Source organism: Balaenoptera acutorostrata, chromosome 8 (assembly GCF_949987535.1).
Source record: "Balaenoptera acutorostrata chromosome 8, mBalAcu1.1, whole genome shotgun sequence".
NCBI lineage: Eukaryota > Metazoa > Chordata > Mammalia > Artiodactyla > Balaenopteridae > Balaenoptera > Balaenoptera acutorostrata.
Genome location: NC_080071.1, coordinates 40,404,076 through 40,422,363, shown reverse-complemented (window position 1 = coordinate 40,422,363; position 18,288 = coordinate 40,404,076). Strand labels below are relative to the sequence as shown.

General features: G+C 33.7%; 1 protein-coding gene across 4 annotated transcripts in view; it reads left to right on the top strand.

The window, feature by feature from the left end:
- Positions 1-18,288, top strand: part of CWC22 (CWC22 spliceosome associated protein homolog) — a 56,683-nt gene that overhangs the window by 26,206 nt on the left and 12,189 nt on the right. For all 4 annotated transcript variants that reach the window (XM_057551679.1, XM_057551676.1, XM_057551678.1 and 1 more), the window contains exons 3-11: positions 340-407; positions 1,758-1,868; positions 4,458-4,697; positions 8,967-9,095; positions 10,648-10,816; positions 11,201-11,254; positions 13,502-13,637; positions 13,727-13,933; positions 14,026-14,088. In XM_057551679.1, coding sequence (XP_057407662.1) covers positions 340-407; positions 1,758-1,868; positions 4,458-4,697; positions 8,967-9,095; positions 10,648-10,816; positions 11,201-11,254; positions 13,502-13,637; positions 13,727-13,933; positions 14,026-14,088 — 1,177 coding nt within the window. The remainder of the gene's footprint in view (positions 1-339; positions 408-1,757; positions 1,869-4,457; positions 4,698-8,966; positions 9,096-10,647; positions 10,817-11,200; positions 11,255-13,501; positions 13,638-13,726; positions 13,934-14,025; positions 14,089-18,288) is intronic.

The following is an 18,288-nucleotide window of genomic DNA, read 5'->3' as shown; positions in this document are numbered from 1 at the left end:
AAAAAATGATGTTCTGTAAATTTATATCTTATTACACAGGAATAAAATATTAACTAAGTGGCATCAAAAATTAGAGAATTTTCTTCTACCTTGAGTTTTTTTGTTAAAAACAGTATTTGATCTATAGTGAAAACCACAAACATTTACCTTGGATGACCTGAAAATTTTGTTTTATCTTATATACTATTTAGGTAATACAAATTATTCTTATGGTTAAAAAAATATTTTGAAATAATTTTTTAAAGCACTTCCAACTTTCCAAGATACATTTGTCATTGTCTATATGTTTTTTAACAGAATTTTTAAATGCCCCCTCCCCCTCTTTTGTTCCTTTGAAAGCATTCTTCTAGTCATGACAGAAGGGAAAACTATAATTCATATCAGAGGACCTCCTCTCCAGAAGACAGGTAAACAGTTTTATGTGTTCCAAATACCATTTAAATTTTTTATAATGAGTTTAAGAAATTATCTAGCTCTTAGATTTCTAATTTTAGGGTAAACAACTTCTTTTTGATGGTTTTACAGGCAATATTATTGAGTGAGCTTGAGAACAGATCATCCTTGAATGGCTGTTCTAGGAATTTCTAGTAAATAATTCTAGATTTTATGAAATTTTTTAGGTGAAAGGGAATAATTTTAATATCTCAGATACTAAATAGAATGAAAGTTTATAAAATGGAAAGGTGAGTTGAAATCACATTATTTTGAAGTGCTTTTACTGTTAATACTATCCTTTATATTTACATAGCTCTTTATATAAGTTTTCAAAATGTTTTTATATATATCTTACCATAATTGTGTTAAGATCAAAGATCCAGAAATATTACCATTAATGTTCATCATGCTTTCATAGTAGGACTTTAGTTATTTCACTTAGTAAGCTATAACCATTAAAAATAACTTACGAAAGCAGAAGCACCCTCTAAACTTTGTTTCATTTGTCTAATTTCTTATTCCCTATGTACTTTGTTCATATTCCACTCTGCTGTCTCTAAAAACCTTTGCTTTATGGGCATCACGTTAATCACTGTGGTATGCATCTACGATCACCTCCTCCCTATATATATATTTTTTTAAATCTCTCTACAGACATACACACATGTATGTGTTGTGTGTGTATAAATTAATTGTAGATATGTATATAAAACATGGATTATGTTACTGTGTCTATTTATCGTGTGTGTATGTATTTAACTTCTCTTAAGGTTCTCTGATTTTATTACTTCTAAGATTCAAATAGATTTATACTCTCTATCCCTGTTTGCTAATAATTTCAATCCATTCTTACAGATATCTAATAATATAATTTCAAGAATAGCAGCTGATAAAAGTAGTCTTTTGTAGTAGAGTTAAACTGGTCTTTATGGAGGCCAACCAATGACACTAATGTCATTTGTTCAGTACTTTGGTAAAATGAGCCGACTCAGCAAAAGGAATCATTTGGAGGATAGCCTTTTTCATGTTAAACTATATATGATATGCAGATATATATCTTTTACTAAGGACAGTACGAATCAGGGTGTCAGGTTTGGTTAAGTGAATTGTTTTGGAGTTGTTTTGTTGCACACCAGCTGAAAGCTTTTATAATCGTCATGACTAAATGAATAGGTGCAAAAAAATAAGCTGTTTGTTGAAATCCACTTGATAAGACTTTGTTCAGTCATAGAGTTATGTTGCCATTACCAATATATGACTTTCCTAAGTATAACATCATTATTTTCAACTTAAAACTTTGGTTTTCTTCTTTTATGTGTTAGATACATGGAACAAGAAAGATCCCCTCGGGATAGAGATTACTTTGATTACAGCAGGTCAGACTACGAGCATTCAAGAAGGGGACGTTCTTATGATGATAGCATGGAGTCACGGTTAGTATTGGATATTTTAACTATAGAAACATATATTTGTTTAAATTTTCTTTATGCTTAATAATAATCGCAGCTAGCATTAAATGGATGTTTTTAGGTGCCAGGCTTTCTAATAAGGACTTAATGTGAATTAACTCCTAATTGCAGTAAATATATGTCTCTTATAGATGAAGAAAATGAGCCTTAGAGAAGTTAAGTCATTTGTTTGTGTTTTAGAAGTGTATCAGTGGCAAGTCCTGGTCTGTATGACTCTATAGAGTCCAAGCTTTTATTCATTATACTGTACTACATGAGGAATTGGCTTATGTGAGTTTTTGAGACTGTTTACTGAATGAAAGCCATTTATATTATATGACATAGAGTGATCTTAATATACTTTCCTACATAATGGCAGAGGGACATTGAGAATGAAGTTACCAGTCTGCAGTTTTTATCTAAGTATAAATTATTCTTACTTGAGTCTTGAAGAATTTGATTTCCCACCTTATTAGTCATACAGTTTCAAAAACTTGCCTACCATGTTTTATTGTTCACCTAGTTCTATATCCTTTTTGATGTCTCTCTCACATTATCCACTCCATGACTACTGAGACTATAACCCACTAGAATTTTGATCAAATTTCTCCGCAGTTTGGAGTAGAGAAGTAATATCTCCAGTTTGGAGATATCAAACACATTATTTGGTATCTGCAGCCAAAATTTCTTTCTCACTACTTACTTTCTAATATGTAACCAATCCTTAAATGTCAGATTAACCTCAAAAGCCAGGTTCATCTGCTGTTACCCTAATGACACCTTAATAAGAGCAGCTACTACCACCATAATTGGTGAGCTAGGTATTCCTATATCTTCTCAAATACTGTCAAAACTCTTACACACTAGGTACTGTATCTCACAATTTAACATATAAGGGATTGGGGTCTGAACTGATTAACTAACCTGAGGTTGCCATTACCCATCTAGTAGATGATGAAACTGAGGTTTGAGCTCAATTCTGGCTCCAAAGCCCATGTTTATTTCCATATGCCCTAACTGTATTACTTCACTCTAACTCTGTGTTTGGTCCACTGTATGTATATAAAGTCTCATTTGATCCACACAGTCACACTGTGAAGTAAGCAGGTTCTGTATTATGTAGAATATAAAGGCTGTAGTACAAAAACACTTGAAGAGAAATACTTCTGTTTGGACTCAGGAAACTATTACTTCTGCACTCTAAAGGAACAAACACTATAATCATGTAATGACATGATTTCACCAGCCAGTGAGCAGTCTTACCTGGCGTTTCTCAGAAGAATCATAACCAGTGTCAGTAAATCCCTTCTGTTGCTCTTCTCTTGGAACATTTTACATCTACAGTAAGAAGCAACTCAATTACAAATCTCTGGCTAGATTTCAGAGCACCTGCTTTTGACTAATTGGGGTTTCTGTTTGGAACCACTTTTTTCCCCCACCGTTCACATTGTCTTAGTAGGTACAGACTCTGTCTTCATGGGGCAATCACTCAGGTCTCTTTATACTTCGGTTTTAAAGAGTTCCTCCACAGCTGCCTGGGTAGGTGACTGCTTCTGTCTCTCCATTTATTAAGACATATTATCTCAAATATACCCTCTAGATTTAGCTAAATTCTGTTGAGTGGTTTCCTGGTAATGCAGTGATAATATGAAACTTGTTTTTATTTATTGTATTCATATAACTCATAGTTGCACAAAGCATGAGCAGAATAATCTGAGTTTCCAGGCAGTATAAGTAATAAACAGCCAAGTGGACAGACTCTTCTCTGGGGAAAGATAGCAAAAAGCAAGGCAACGCATTATTTCTTGCTCATTCTTGATAGTTTGGGAACATTAAATACCCTAATCATTTTAAAAGTGCTAACTTAAAAAAGGATAGTCACCTGCGTTAGTAGGGAAAAGTTATTGTGCTAGAAAATGGTTTATTTTTTCACATTGTCTCAACCAGAAGCTTCTGATATTTTGAGATTTATAATAAATTACGAGCTCTATCAAGAAACAATTTCAAATGTTACAGTTTATTATAACATTCTTACTCCTAAATTGCCGTTATTGGAGATAAACTCTGGTTTCTCCTTTATACAACTTATCATGTACATCACAGGCCAATTGGTCATCTTAAGACACTATTTTCACGTCACTCTTCCACTCAGAAACTAACATTAAAGATTCCTCATCAGTTCCAGGATGAACAACTTAAAGTCTTTGCTTGTCTTTTAAGATTTCATAGTCTGACTTGAACTTATCTTTCCAACTACTGTTATATATGATTCTTTATTGTTTCTACTTATTCTGGCCCAAATACCCTTGCTCAGCTTTTCAGTAGTTATTCTGTCTTCTACTAGTTGCAGAATGCCATCCTCCATTCCCCCTCCCACCTTCCTACCTTGCCCCCAATGTAAATCCTGTTAAGCCTTGATGACCTAGTTTGTTACATTTTTTCTGTGAGGCACTTCCTTAACCACTTTTCCTTGTCTGAATTTGTGGCCCCCAAATGGTCTCACTCATTTGGTATGCAGTTCAGTTAAGAATGTAATTTGTATTGTCTTTTCTCCATTAACAAAATATATTACAGAAGTAGAGACCGAGAAAAACGCAGAGAAAGAGATGTGGATCGGAAAAGGTCCCGGAAATCTCCATCTCCTGGGAGAAGAAGCCCAGAACCATTGGTAACCCAGAGTTCCTCTGCTCAGGATGAACCTACTGCAAAGAAGAAGAAAGAGGAGCTGGATCCTCTTCTTACTCGCACTGGTGGAGCATATATTCCTCCTGCAAAGCTCAGGATGATGCAAGAACAGATTACAGATAAAAACAGGCATGTCAATATCACTAAGTATACAAGGCAGTGATACCCTCATTTTAAAAAAATCATCTGTGCTCTAATTAACCTTGGCTGCTGAGAATTTGCATGAGTCCACAATGATAGAGACCTCAAATTAGACTTCTTCCTACCTTCAGAAGCTCCACTGGAGCTCTGCTTACTATTTTCCCTGACATTAGCTCATAAGCTCTTTATTTTTTGCATGAATGAATGGAAAAGTTTGAGGAAAGATCGCTTATCTTTTTTTTCTTTCCTGTTTTCAAGCTATTCCTTTTGTAGTTGCATGCATGCCTATTAGTAGTATCCATTTTTCGTCGATAATCAAGAGTAATATTGATATTTCAGAAATAAAATGGATCTTTCCAGTTGTACCAAACTAGGAGTCGGCAAACTTTTCCATAAAAGGCCAGATAATATCAATAAGTATTTTAGGCTTTGTGTATAAGGCCAGATAGTAAATATTTTAGGCTTTGTGCATTATTCTGTCTGTTATAGCTACTCCCCTTCGCCGTTGTAGTGAATACAGTCATAGATAAAATATGTAAACAAATGAGAATGGCTTTGTCCCAATAAAGCTTTATTTGCAAAAAACAGGCTGTAGGCTAAATGTGGCTCATGGGTGTAGTTTGCCAACACCTGTACTAACCTCTGAAACAGTTGACAGTTTTCTCTTTACCCTCCTTTTCTTAGACCATAACATCTTAGACTATAGTTTTTTGCTACACTAAGGCAAACAATCAAAATTCATATATGACCATTCAACCTTTAAGTACCTTTTCTTCCCTTTGCAAAATAATTGGGATGAAGAGGAACTATGTAGGAAAGTGCAGCTAAGTTTTCAAGGCCTTTTCCTGTAGTGGAATGAGATAACCAGGAAAACTGTGGTCCAAGATTGAAGTGATCATTCAATTGCCAGGTAGTCAGGAAGAAGATTGGGATAGAAGATAGCTATGCTTTAAGAAAAACAGATTCCAGGTGAGTCAAGAAAGTCTTCCCACATCTTTCTTGGGTATTTTCATGGCAACTTGAAAGTACTTGAGAACCTTATATAAATGAAATCTAAATTTGTTGCAAGAATTAGCTTGAAGTAGAAATGTCATTTATATAAAATAAAGTATAAATATTTGAAATAAAGTTTAAAAAATTTATGAGCAGGGCTTCCCTGGTGGCACAGTGGTTGAGAATCTGCCTGCTAATGCAGGGGACACGGGTTCGAGCCCTGGTCTGGGAAGATCCCACATGCCGCGGAGCAACTAGGCCCGTGAGCCACAACTACTGAGCCTGCGCGTCTGGAGCCTGTGCTCCGCAACAAGACAGGCCGCAATAGTGAGAGGCCCGCGCACCGCGATGAAGAGTGGCCCCCGCTTGCCACAACTAGAGAAAGCCCTTGCACAGAAATGAAGACCCAACACAGCCAAAAATCAATTAATTAATTAATTAATTTTAAAAAAAATTTATGAGCTAGAAGGGGGACATTTAAGTGACATTAAATTTAAAACTAATAAGTAAGTTTTTCTCTATGCGTCATATTCTGGCACTTGGTAGTGATGCCTGGAGTGGTATGTTGAGAAGGGATTGGGAAATGCCTTCTGTGGTTTGTGGGAGTTTCATGATCATGTCGGAATTCTGCTCTTACTGGAGGCAGTAGTGGCAGCATTAGTGAGACGTGTTCACTGTCTCCAATCCAGTCCAAAGCAATCCTAATTGTAAAAGACCGGATACATTGTTGTTAATCCTGAAGTCTGACTTCCTTATAAAGTGGGCAGAGAAGAGTCCACAGTATATGCAATTTTAAACAGATTCTTGGAAGATAATTTTATATACAGTTGAACTCTGCTTATAGGCTATAAAAGGGACAGGAGAAGTAGAAGTGTAGTCGTTGCTTTCAGCAGATACTAAATCAGGTTAAGTGTAGGTTTCCTAATTAAGAAGTACAAGTGTACTTGATTATCATCTGTTGACCAAAGTTTAATAGGAGAGTTTGTGATTATGTATCAGCAATATCTTATTGATCAGGCTAATTGTTAAGCCATAGATCTTATTACTCTAGACAGTAGCATACTAAACGGTTGGGGTTAGGGGGCCGGAGGAGTCTTCCACCTTGGATGCAGGCAGTAAGGGAGTGTGTAATCTATAGAGAATTTAGAAACAGTAATTAAATAAACTGCAAGTCAGTCTGCTTTTTATCTTCAGTGTCTGCTGAGGACAATGTCAGTGATAAAATACTCTTCCTCACCACCCCTCCTTGGTATACCTGGTATACCACTCCAGAACAGGGATTCTTTATTTTTTTTCTTTTTTTTTTTTTCCATTGAAGTATGGTTGATTAAATATAAATTGTGTTAGTTTCAGGTATACAGCAAAGTCATTCAGTTATATATTCTTTTTCAGATTCTTCTCCATTATGTATTACAAGTTATTGAATATAGTTCCCTGTGCTATACAGTAAATCCTTGTTGTTTATCTATTTAGTATACAGTAGTGTGTATCTGTTAATCCCATAATCCTAATTTATCCGTTTCCCGCCTTCCCCTTGGTAACCATAAGTGTGTTTTCCATGTCTGTGAATCTGTTTCTGTTTTGTAGATAAGTTTATTTGCATTATTTTTTAGATTCCATGTGTAAGTGATATAATATTATGATAATAATATCTTATTTGTCTTTCTCAGTCTGACTTACTTCACTTAGTATGATAATCTCTAGGTCCATCCATGTTGCTGGAAATGGCAATGTTTCATTCTTTTTTATGGCTGAGTAATATTCCATAGTATAGATATATTACATCTTTTTTATACATTCATCTGTGGATGGACACTTAAGTTGCTTCCATGTCTTGACTATTGTAAATAGTGCTGCTATGAACATTGGGGTGCATGTATCTTTTCGAATTAGAGTTTTCATCTTTTCTGTATATATGTCCAGGAGTGGGATTGCTGGATCATATGGTAACTCCATTTTTAGTTTTTTAAGGAACCTCCATACTGTTCTCCATAGTGGCTGTACCAGTTTACATTCCCATCAACAGTGTAGGAGGGTTCAGAACAGGGATTCTTAACCTACAGACTTTCAAGAGGTCCATGGATAGAATTCAGACAGTCCATGAATGTGAATGGGAAGAAAATTGCGTCTTTAAAAATTGATCTAATTTAGCATTTCTTTCTATCAGGAATGTAGGCAACAGACCATAGTATTAATAGACTATTTGTTGCAAATACCTCAAAATACTGTTTATGCTACTTGCAAATTAAAGAAGTTATCATGCCTACCACCACTTCTTGTTATTAATGTGTTAAGAAGCACGTAGAATACTATATCAAACTTTTGTCCTTTTCATGCTTTGAAAACTCTGTTTCAATATGTTTGGTATCCTTTGTAATCCTATGTATTTATATATATTATTCTAAGAAGTTCATTACCTTCACCAGACTGCCAGAGAAGTATAAGGAAAAAGAAAAGTTAAGACTTTCTTAAGTTGAAATCATATTCCACAGAGAAATAATTATAAAAACCATAGAATTTTAGAGTTTTGAAAGACATTAGATATTACCAAGTTCATCGTAAAGAAACCCAGTTAGACTAAATAATTTACCTAAGCTCTAAGTTAAAAAACAGTGTAGCCATCTAAGATTCAGCTGATAAACCTGTACGTACTGCCTAAATATAGAGATGTTCTTTAAGATACTTTGAACAGTCTTTCAGCCCCATGATTTCGTATGACTCTCCCTTTTCCTGTAATTAATTCTATTTCTTTATGGTTTAAAACACTTAATTTTGTTTTCTTGTCATGCTTTTGAGAAGGGACATAATAATAATTTCTTTTTCATGGTTTATATTTAGGTATTTCATATTGTAATTTAAAATAAAAAATAGTTGCTTTTATTTTAAAACATTTCCTTTGAAGACAAGTTTAAGTAAATTGTTATAATGTAAAATAAGCATGTACTGAATCTAACTAATAAGTATTATAAACTGCAATATTCATGGACATAAGAACAAAATGTTATCCTTACATATCCTTGTATGACTTTATTATGTTATTAAAAGAAATTAGTCTGTACCTGAGTATCACATGTACAGAGAGTAAAATATGGTTTAGGATATAATCTGTGTATCCACATGGTCATATATTTTACTGCACTTTGGGGTCACTTTGTGAAAATGTTGAAAGTAAAGGAACACTAAGTATTTTTTATGTTATTATAACCTCTTATTATTGTAATTGTTGAGTAAGTTTTCCTCTTTATTAAAATCAATTCTTTTTAGCTTAGCATACCAGAGGATGAGCTGGGAAGCCCTAAAGAAGTCCATCAATGGTCTGATCAACAAAGTCAACATTTCCAATATTGGTATTATTATTCAAGAACTTCTTCAAGAAAATATAGTTAGAGGAAGGTAAGCATCAGCTATTTTATTTGTAGAATTTCATAGCACTTTTTCAAAGGAACATAATATCTACATGAATAATAATCATTGATTTATTATGCTACTTCATTTCAAAGGAAGTTTCAAGGAGTATTTAAAATACAGTTCCTGTAAAAATGTAAGCTACTAACAAATAACTTATACTCCACTGTTAGAGATTATGTGGAATTTTTACTTTTTGAGAAGCTTTGATGTCACATAATAATTTTTACACATATATTTGTTTACTGAATACTTCCAATAAAATTTTAAACTCATGAGGAATAATAAACGTTTAATTTTTTTATATATATGTAAAGTGCTACCTCAGACCAGTTTAATCTCTAATGAAAGCAAAGTGGGAATGTGAACGAAATGAGAAAGATTAGTAATAAATTTTAGAAAAGCAGAAGGGAATAACAACCATTTTCTGTGTGGTTTTTAAGTAGTTGTGATATTTTAAAGGGTCAGGAAATAGACATATTCTATATTCCATTTATTATTTTAAAATCTGAGGGCTGTTTTCCCATGTCATTTCATATGACCTTGATTCATCATCTCAGAACATTGGGGATATAAAGTAAGGTGTAGCAGGTTGTGGGAGTTAGTAATGTGGCCAGGAGGCAGCCACTGTCCTCCGAGGTAGGGAAGAGCTCTCACATTTTACTCAGAAAGAACAGACGCAGAGAAGGGTAGATTAAGATCTTACAGTTTATAAGCTGAATTCTCTTTTCTCATTTTCTACTCTAGTGATTCAGATGTCATACCTAAACCTGATAACTATAAAGACACTGTTTTTGTGCCTTTTGACAATCCAATAATTAATTATTTGTCATTACATTTCTAAAAATAACTCTTCATTTAGCCCACTTTGTATCTCTCCTCTTATCAAATATATGTAGAAACATGCCCATTTCAAAATGAGTTAGAAGGTAGAACCTTTTATTTTCCTGTCCTTGTTTTAGCGTTATTTTTGCAGTGCTTTGATTATGTCTTTATCTCTCTTAGGAGAATTCCATATTTCCACTTCTATTTTCAAGAACAATAGACTTACGCCTATCTTTAAAGATGGAAACCGCCCAGATTTGTCTTTAATCCCAGAATTAACTTATATGAATGATGGGCCCATAGTGGAAATTTTACTTTAAGTTCGGTACTTTTGAAGCAGGTTTTTTCTCCCTTCATTTTTTTGATAAAGTTAAGCAAATTAATACAAGAAGTTAAAAACTCAAATTCATGATTAGGTGTAATGAACAGGAGCTGGAAAAGAGAAATTATACTTAGAAAATTTTTTGAAAAAAATATTGTATTAAATCTGTCTATTTTATATATGTACAAATTGAAAATTGTTTCCTCAAAACCAGTTTTTATTTATTAGTAAGACAAACTCTTCCCCTAGATAAGAGCGGTGAAAATTTAGTCCTGATTTAGCTTTTATGATGATTTACAGAGGAGTAATATAGCTGGATTTTAACTGAGTTTTTTTTCCTTCTAATTAAACTGGTGATTATTATTGACTCCTTTTCTTTTCTCTTTTAATCAGAGGCCTGCTATCCAGATCTGTTTTGCAAGCACAGAGTGCTTCTCCAATCTTCACCCATGTTTATGCAGCATTAGTGGCAATTATCAACTCAAAATTTCCACAAATTGGAGAATTAATCCTCAAAAGGCTAATTCTTAATTTTCGAAAAGGCTATCGGAGAAATGATAAGGTATATATAATGGACTTGTAAGTAGACTGCTACACATGGCAGACTAATAAACCAGTATCAACTGTAGTGAGCAATGTTGATTTCTATGTAGGAATTCTTTTTAAAATTGCATGTTTCATGAGAACTTTTTTCTAGTAAATATTCCTGGCCTCTGATAATGAGCAGCAAAAATGATGGCATTTAACTGTTGAATTGTAACTGTTGATCCAGAAATGGCACTTTTTCATATGTATTAGTTTTTATTTTATAACTTTCTTACAAGTTAAAATTACCTTGCGTGTTACACATTTTAAGGAGAGTATGTAAGTGAACTGGAGACTCTGTAGATAAGTGAAAATTGGTTTTAGTTCGTAGATTAACTTTGTCCCTACTTTCTCTTTTCAGCCACTTTGTCTGACGGCTTCAAAATTTGTGGCACATCTTATTAACCAAAATGTGGTAAGTAATTATTTTCAAAATTTGGTTCCATTCAGTGGCATTAGACCGCAGGCTTGATGCCACTTCAGTGACATCTTTGTTTTGATTTATAGTCCTTTGGAAAAGTATGTTGAATATTTTAATTTTAGAACTATAATAAGTGCGTTTTTTAATATAAAGAGGAACCCAGAACAAGTGTTTTATCAAATTTATCTCTTAATACTGTACATGGTTACTTTACTACACATTTTTCCTTCAAAGAGTGTAATGTGTTTTTTTGTTTTTTGTTTTTTAAAATTTTTATTTATTTATTTATTTATTTATTTACTTATTTATTTTTGGCTGCATTGGGTCTTTGTTGCTGCATGCGGGCTTTCTCTAGTTGCGGCAAGTGCGGGCTACTCTTTGTTGTGGTGCGCGGGCTTCTCACTGCGGTGTCTTTTCTTGTTGCGGAGCACGGGCTCTAGGTGCACAGGCTTCAGTAGATGTGGCTCGCAGGCTCTAGAGCACAGGCTCAGTAGTTGTGGCGCACGGGCTTAGTTGCTCTGTGGCGTGTGGGATCTTCCCGGACCAGGGATTGAACCTGTGTCCCCTGCATTGGCAGGCAGATTCTTGTCCACTGTGCCACCAGGGAAGCCCGTGTAATGTGTTTTTATTTAAAAAGTTGCTATTTCTTCTTTTCCCTGTACCTAAGTGTTCATGAAAACCTAATAGCTGATATTCTTTAAAAAGAATGCTATCCCCCAGAACTGCATAGTATATGTGTATATTCATATATATAACTACATAGTATATGCATATATTCATATATTCTTAGAATCAGTTTATAAAATATTGTAGATTAAATAATTTTAATCTGTTTTAAATGCAGAAATTTATCATTTTATTATTTAGTTTTTGTGTTTATTTTGTATTCTTCCACTGTTTGAGAGTTTTGATTTAGCTTCATTTTAAACGTGAAAATAGTAAAATTGCTCTTGTTCATACTCACAGTTTTCCTTCAGATATATACTGTTGTTTTTTTAAATTATATCTATACATAAGGAAGAATTTTGAAGTCACACTTAATCTTATTTCTCTAACATTTAATAATATTTTAATTTTTTCCTATATGAAATTCTTTCCATTATTCACTTAAAGAAACCTTTTAGATTTTAACCTAGTCATATTATTGCAGTGATAATTTTCTACTTAAGACCATGGAAACTTAATTTCAGATGTCTGTAAACCTAATTTCATAATCTATAACAGCACAGATATTATGTTTCAGTTTTTGAGTATATATTACACTTATATTGGAGATATTTTTGGCATTGACATAAACCAGTTAAAATGATAAATACTTTACATCTTCCAAACTGTGGTACTGGGCAGTGTTTTCTGTCCCTAACGTAAGACTTCAGCCTCGCCTGCCTTCCCAAAATAAAAGCAGTATGTATTTTTGATGTTGTGCTAAATGTAAGAGGATATTTTCCTGAGTTGAGATTTGGACTTTGTCTCTCTCCATCTCAAATAAGAGTCTAGTTTTAAAAAGGCATATATATGGTCTTTTGAACATGCTTCCTAAGTCCATTTTCTTTTACAGCAAAGCTTGTCAGTAGAACTTTATTCCCTCTCTACCTGGCATTGTTTATAAAATTCTAAATTTTGACCATGGCCAGTGTAGAGTTTGATTTAATTAAAAATAGAAGTGTTCAAAACTGTTGTTGTATGCTATAAATTACTGGAAAGATATTTTCTGAGAAAATTAGTATTCATGTAACTTAAGAACTATTTGCTAACAGAGTTGCTGAGAGAATGAATTGGGAAATGGATATAGAGTTGTGGTCATGGAGAAGGATATAAAAAGAATCATGTTACTGTTCTTCATATAGTAATTATGAAAATATCTCAGATTAAAAATTAGTAAATGACTTTTTAACTTATATTTTGAGGTTAATTATGGCATTTCCTATAGCTAATATATATTTCCTATGTATAAGAAGAATATTTCTTCTGGTGATAAATCATATAATTGTATTCAGTGTAGTAAATTAAGACTTTTGGAAAAATCATCAGAAAATTCTTAACAGACGCATAATGGAAGTCAAAGAAAAATTGTATCCCATATTTGGAGTATTTTTATGTACATTATAAATCTTTGCTCATCATATGTACAATATTATCACTGCAAAAGCTAGATTTACTAATTTTTAAAATGACCATCAGTAGTAGATTAATATATGTAAAAGCATTTTCTCTGTTCTATGTGTCTTCATTCTGTTCAAGGCTCATGAAGTTTTATGCTTAGAAATGCTCACTTTGCTCCTGGAAAGACCAACAGATGATAGTGTTGAAGTAGCTATTGGTTTTCTTAAGGAATGTGGTCTCAAATTAACACAAGTGTCACCAAGAGGAATCAATGGTAAGTATATATCCTTGGTTTGATATTGAGCTTTTATTTGAGTATTGTAATATGTATTGCTTATTTTCTTTTCTTTCTGCTTAACTTAGCTATATTTGAACGCCTTCGAAACATTCTCCATGAGTCTGAAATTGACAAAAGAGTTCAGTATATGATTGAAGTGATGTTTGCTGTAAGGAAGGATGGATTCAAGGACCACCCTGTTGTCCTAGAAGGACTTGACTTAGTTGAAGAAGATGATCAGTTCACCCATATGCTCCCTCTGGAAGATGACTATAATCCAGAAGATGTTCTTAGTAAGTCAGGGGTGGGCGTTGGGAAGTGGAGTACAAACAAATGTAAATATAGAAAATAAACACTAACTTAACTTTTAATTTTTTTTTTTGAGATGTTTTCAAGATGGATCCTAATTTTATGGAGAATGAAGAGAAGTACAAAACTATTAAGAAGGGTATGTAGAATTTTACAAAATAATTTCCTTTGGGTAAGTAGAAGCAATTTATATAACGATATAGTACTGATAGAATGGTATAGATCACTGACCGCCACCTATTGAAATCTTTGCTCTATGAAGCCATTCTCTTCACTGTTTGCCCATGCATTATTTTTCTCTCTAGTGCTTATCCATGGTATCAGTTCATTCTAAATTATTTAACTCATTTTCCCTCTCCTCTTTCTATTTAATTATGCAGCTCTTAAGCTTCATCCCTCTTAAGAAATATTCATGTATTACCAATGGCCTTTATTTAACTTAAATTGCCACCCAATTTAATATTCAATTCAGTGCTGTACTTTATTATAAAGTTCTATACTTCATTATTTGTTGAGGGCAGGTTGATATTTTTCTGATAAAATCAGTCACAGTGCTAGATATGGTATTGGTATTTAATATACTTAATAAATGGATAAATTGATTATTTTATCATTTGTACATCATTAGTATATTGTAAGCACTAACTTTGTACAGATACTGGTTTGTATTTTGTTTTTGCCATTACTAGCTTAGTCACCTAGAACAAATTACTTGTTTGATGTAAGAGTAAATGTTACTTGTTTGTGTAAGGATAAATAAAACACAGTATTTTATATTGCCACAGAGCATGTATTTAGACACTGGTACTGGGGGGTTTTTTGGTTTTTTTCATGTGTGTCATTATTTTTCTTCTAAAGCTAATATCCAGAGTTACTTATATCATTCTATTATATTCTGTTACATAATTATATATATTATTTTATATACTATAATTATATAATAATTTCATGGGTTTATTTCCCTTGAGTTGTGATTTTACCTGACAAATACTTGCAGCTGTGAAAGCGCCTAGGAAGAGAGAGCAGAGACGTAGAACTCTGTCATTGCTGCGATCTGTGCTTTAGTCACGCTTAGAAGTGAAATGTTGAAGGGTAAAGGTGTAAGAAGCTTCCAGTTTTATACGTTATTCTAAAAATCTGGTACAGCAAATAGGTTTCTCTCTTTAGTTGCTGTTTTCCTAGGGGGGTTTCACTGCAACAGCCAGATTCCTTTTTCTCTAATAAATTTAGTTTCCAAACATGGAGAAACTTCTTAAACCCATTTTCTTCTTTTCTTATGAACTTCTTTTTCTGCTGTCTCCCTAAAAGACGGCAAATGATTTTGTGGAATTCTTATTATACCTGGTATGGTTTTGTTTATTTATTTATTTTTTTTGAACTTGGGAATTCCCCATCCATTTCTTTAGGTTCTTGGCAGTTGGCCAAGAAAGTTGTACTTTATTACAACATTTCTTAAACTCTGTGGTCTCAAGGTTCCTTTACACTCTTAAAAATTATTGAGGACTCCAAAGAGCTTTTGTTTATGTGAGTTGTATCTATTGACATTTACTTATTAGAAATTAAAACTGAGAATATAAAAAATATTAGATCATTTCAAAATAATAATAAACCTAGTACATATATGCATAAGTTACATGTTTTTATGAAAATAACTACAAAAAGAAATTTAAGAAAAAGAATGGCATGTTTTATATATTTTGTGCAGTTTAATGTCTGGCCTAATAGGAAACAGTTGGATTCTCATATTGTTTCTGATTTCAGTCTGTTGCAGTAGGTTGTTTTGATTGATATATATGATGGAAATTTAGCCTAACCACAGATACGTCGTTGGAAAGGGAGGAGTATTTTAATAGCCCTTTCAGAATTATAATTGTGTATATTTCTTTTAAATACTATTCCAATTAATATTTAATAGCTAGTAGCTTCTTAATGATTTAATTGCATTGTGAAACCTGAAACAATATCCACGAATTTTCATACTTTGTTAACATTAAAATCCATTGGCCTGTCACTTTGAATGGATCTTTTACTCATGTGTGATTTCATAACATGTTGCATTGATCATTTGGAAAATACTGATTCACTGAATTATTGACATCTTCCAAGTATTAACATGTTAACATTTTCAAAATTAAATTGACACATTAATACAATGTCAAGAAATCACATTTATTCATATTACCACCTATCTTATCAGAAAAGTCTAAGTATTGGGAAGCTGTCAAGCTCACAGGGATGGATACAAGTTTTCCAAAATTCTAATTTCCTCTTGAAAACTCTTAGTTTGATCATGGTGGCAAATACCTGAAAATACCTGTGTTCATTTTCCTTGAAATGATAGTCTCACTTTGTTTATATTTGAGAAAATGTCTGGTAAATACCTAACAACTCTAGTTTGTCTGCCATTCTTTCAAGTAAAAATGAAAAATATGGCTAATTCATCTTGCAACTCAGTCACACAAGTGCTTTTCCTCGAGATAGCCACCACCATTGTACATTTGTCTTTAACAGAAGTGCTATATATGAACTCCATATTTTCTTACTCAGACTATTATAAATGCCAATACTCAAGGGCTAAGATTTAACAAAATTAATAATTTTATATTTTTTCTTCAAGGGCATTCTTAAATGAAACTCCGTGTGTGTGTGTGTGTTTTTCCCCCTACTACAATAGTGTGGCAGTAAAGAGTACAATGACTGCTAGTGCAGTTCAATACCTTGATTTTGCTCAGGATGCAGCAAGTTTTAACCCCTCTTGCTTTTGCATCATCATTTCAGATGTCAGCACAGTGAAAAGGCAGATAATACCTTGGTATTATTATGAAAATAGTTTGACCTCACAGACTACCTGACACGTCTCAGTGATTCCCCCCAGGACTCACAGACCATGCTTGGAAACCACTGCTTTATTCAGTTAATAAAATCCAGTTGTGGGCTTCCCTGGTGGCGCAGTGGTTGAGAGTCTGCCTGCTAATGCAGGGGACACGGGTTCGAGCCCTGGTCTGGGAGGATCCCACATGCCGCGGAGCGGCTGGGCCCGTGAGCCACGGCTGCTGAGCCTGCGCGTCTGGAGCCTGTGCCCCGCAACGGGAGGGGCCGCGATAGTGAAAGGCCCGCGCACCGCGATGAAGAGCGGTCCCCGCACCGCAATGAAGAGTGGCCCCCGCTTGCCGCAGCTGGAGAAAGCCCTCGCACGAACCGAAGACCCAACACAGCCAAAAATAAATAAATAAATAAATAAAGTAGGGGAAAAATTCCAGTTGTCATGGCCTAAGTGATTTCAGTAAGTAGATCTTAAAGTGAAGAGATAAGGAGAGGATGATGTAAATGACTAGACAATCCATTTGACCTTAATTCTTTCAGAAAATGTTCCAGAGTTGGCATTAAAAAATAGCTGCAGGAGGAAGTGGGCACAGCTTTAGTAATTAGCACCTTAGAGTGACCCAGGTGTACTTGTGTTTTAGGTCTTACAGCATTTGGGAAAACAGCAGGAGTGCCTGTCTTCCTACTATTGAATACTAAACAGTTTCCTCTTTTAAAGGTCTGTCTAAGCCACATTATGTCATAATAAACTAGACACTTCAGATCATTTCTTGAAGTCACAATTTATTAGAAATATTCTCAAGGAGACTTGTGTGCCAGCTAAGGGCTGAATGACAACTCTCCATTTTTGTAAAATGATTTGTTTCTCATAGTAGGAATTTCTCTGCTAACATTAAGTATTACATGTGGCTCCTGATGTATACTACTTGGTTAAATATAAGGAAATTAGAATTTTCCTAAAACTTAGTTGACCCCAAAACTATATTAAGTCCTGTCTGATTATAATAAAAATGCAAAAGTGAATTGTTGTCTAGGTTTGTAATATCTTTGTCAGACAGATAGAGCACATACCATTGGGCAAAATACGATTCTAGTTTTTGTCATTTATTACCATTAACATGATGACTGGCCTTATGTAATCTCTTATTTACATCACTGTTTTCGCCCAGTTCTTAATGTGACATGTATTTTAAGAAATGATATTCCAATGAAATGCTCATCTTACCAGTTTTTCTTAAAGGCCTTTAAACTTCCGTTTCTGTTGTACATATGGAAAGTCTATGGATTGATTGTAATGTTCTATTTAATAAGTATACATTTTAATAAAAATCTCACCACTATTTATGTAAAGTGAATGCTAAATTACACGATTTTTTCTTCTCACTTCTTTGTCTTTCAAAAAACACTCTTAGCCTAAATTCTTGTTTTCTATAGCTAGCCTTAGCTTCTTACGATAGATTATCTTCTTTCTGATGATGAACTAATAATATTTTGACTCCAATATGCTAACTTCTCT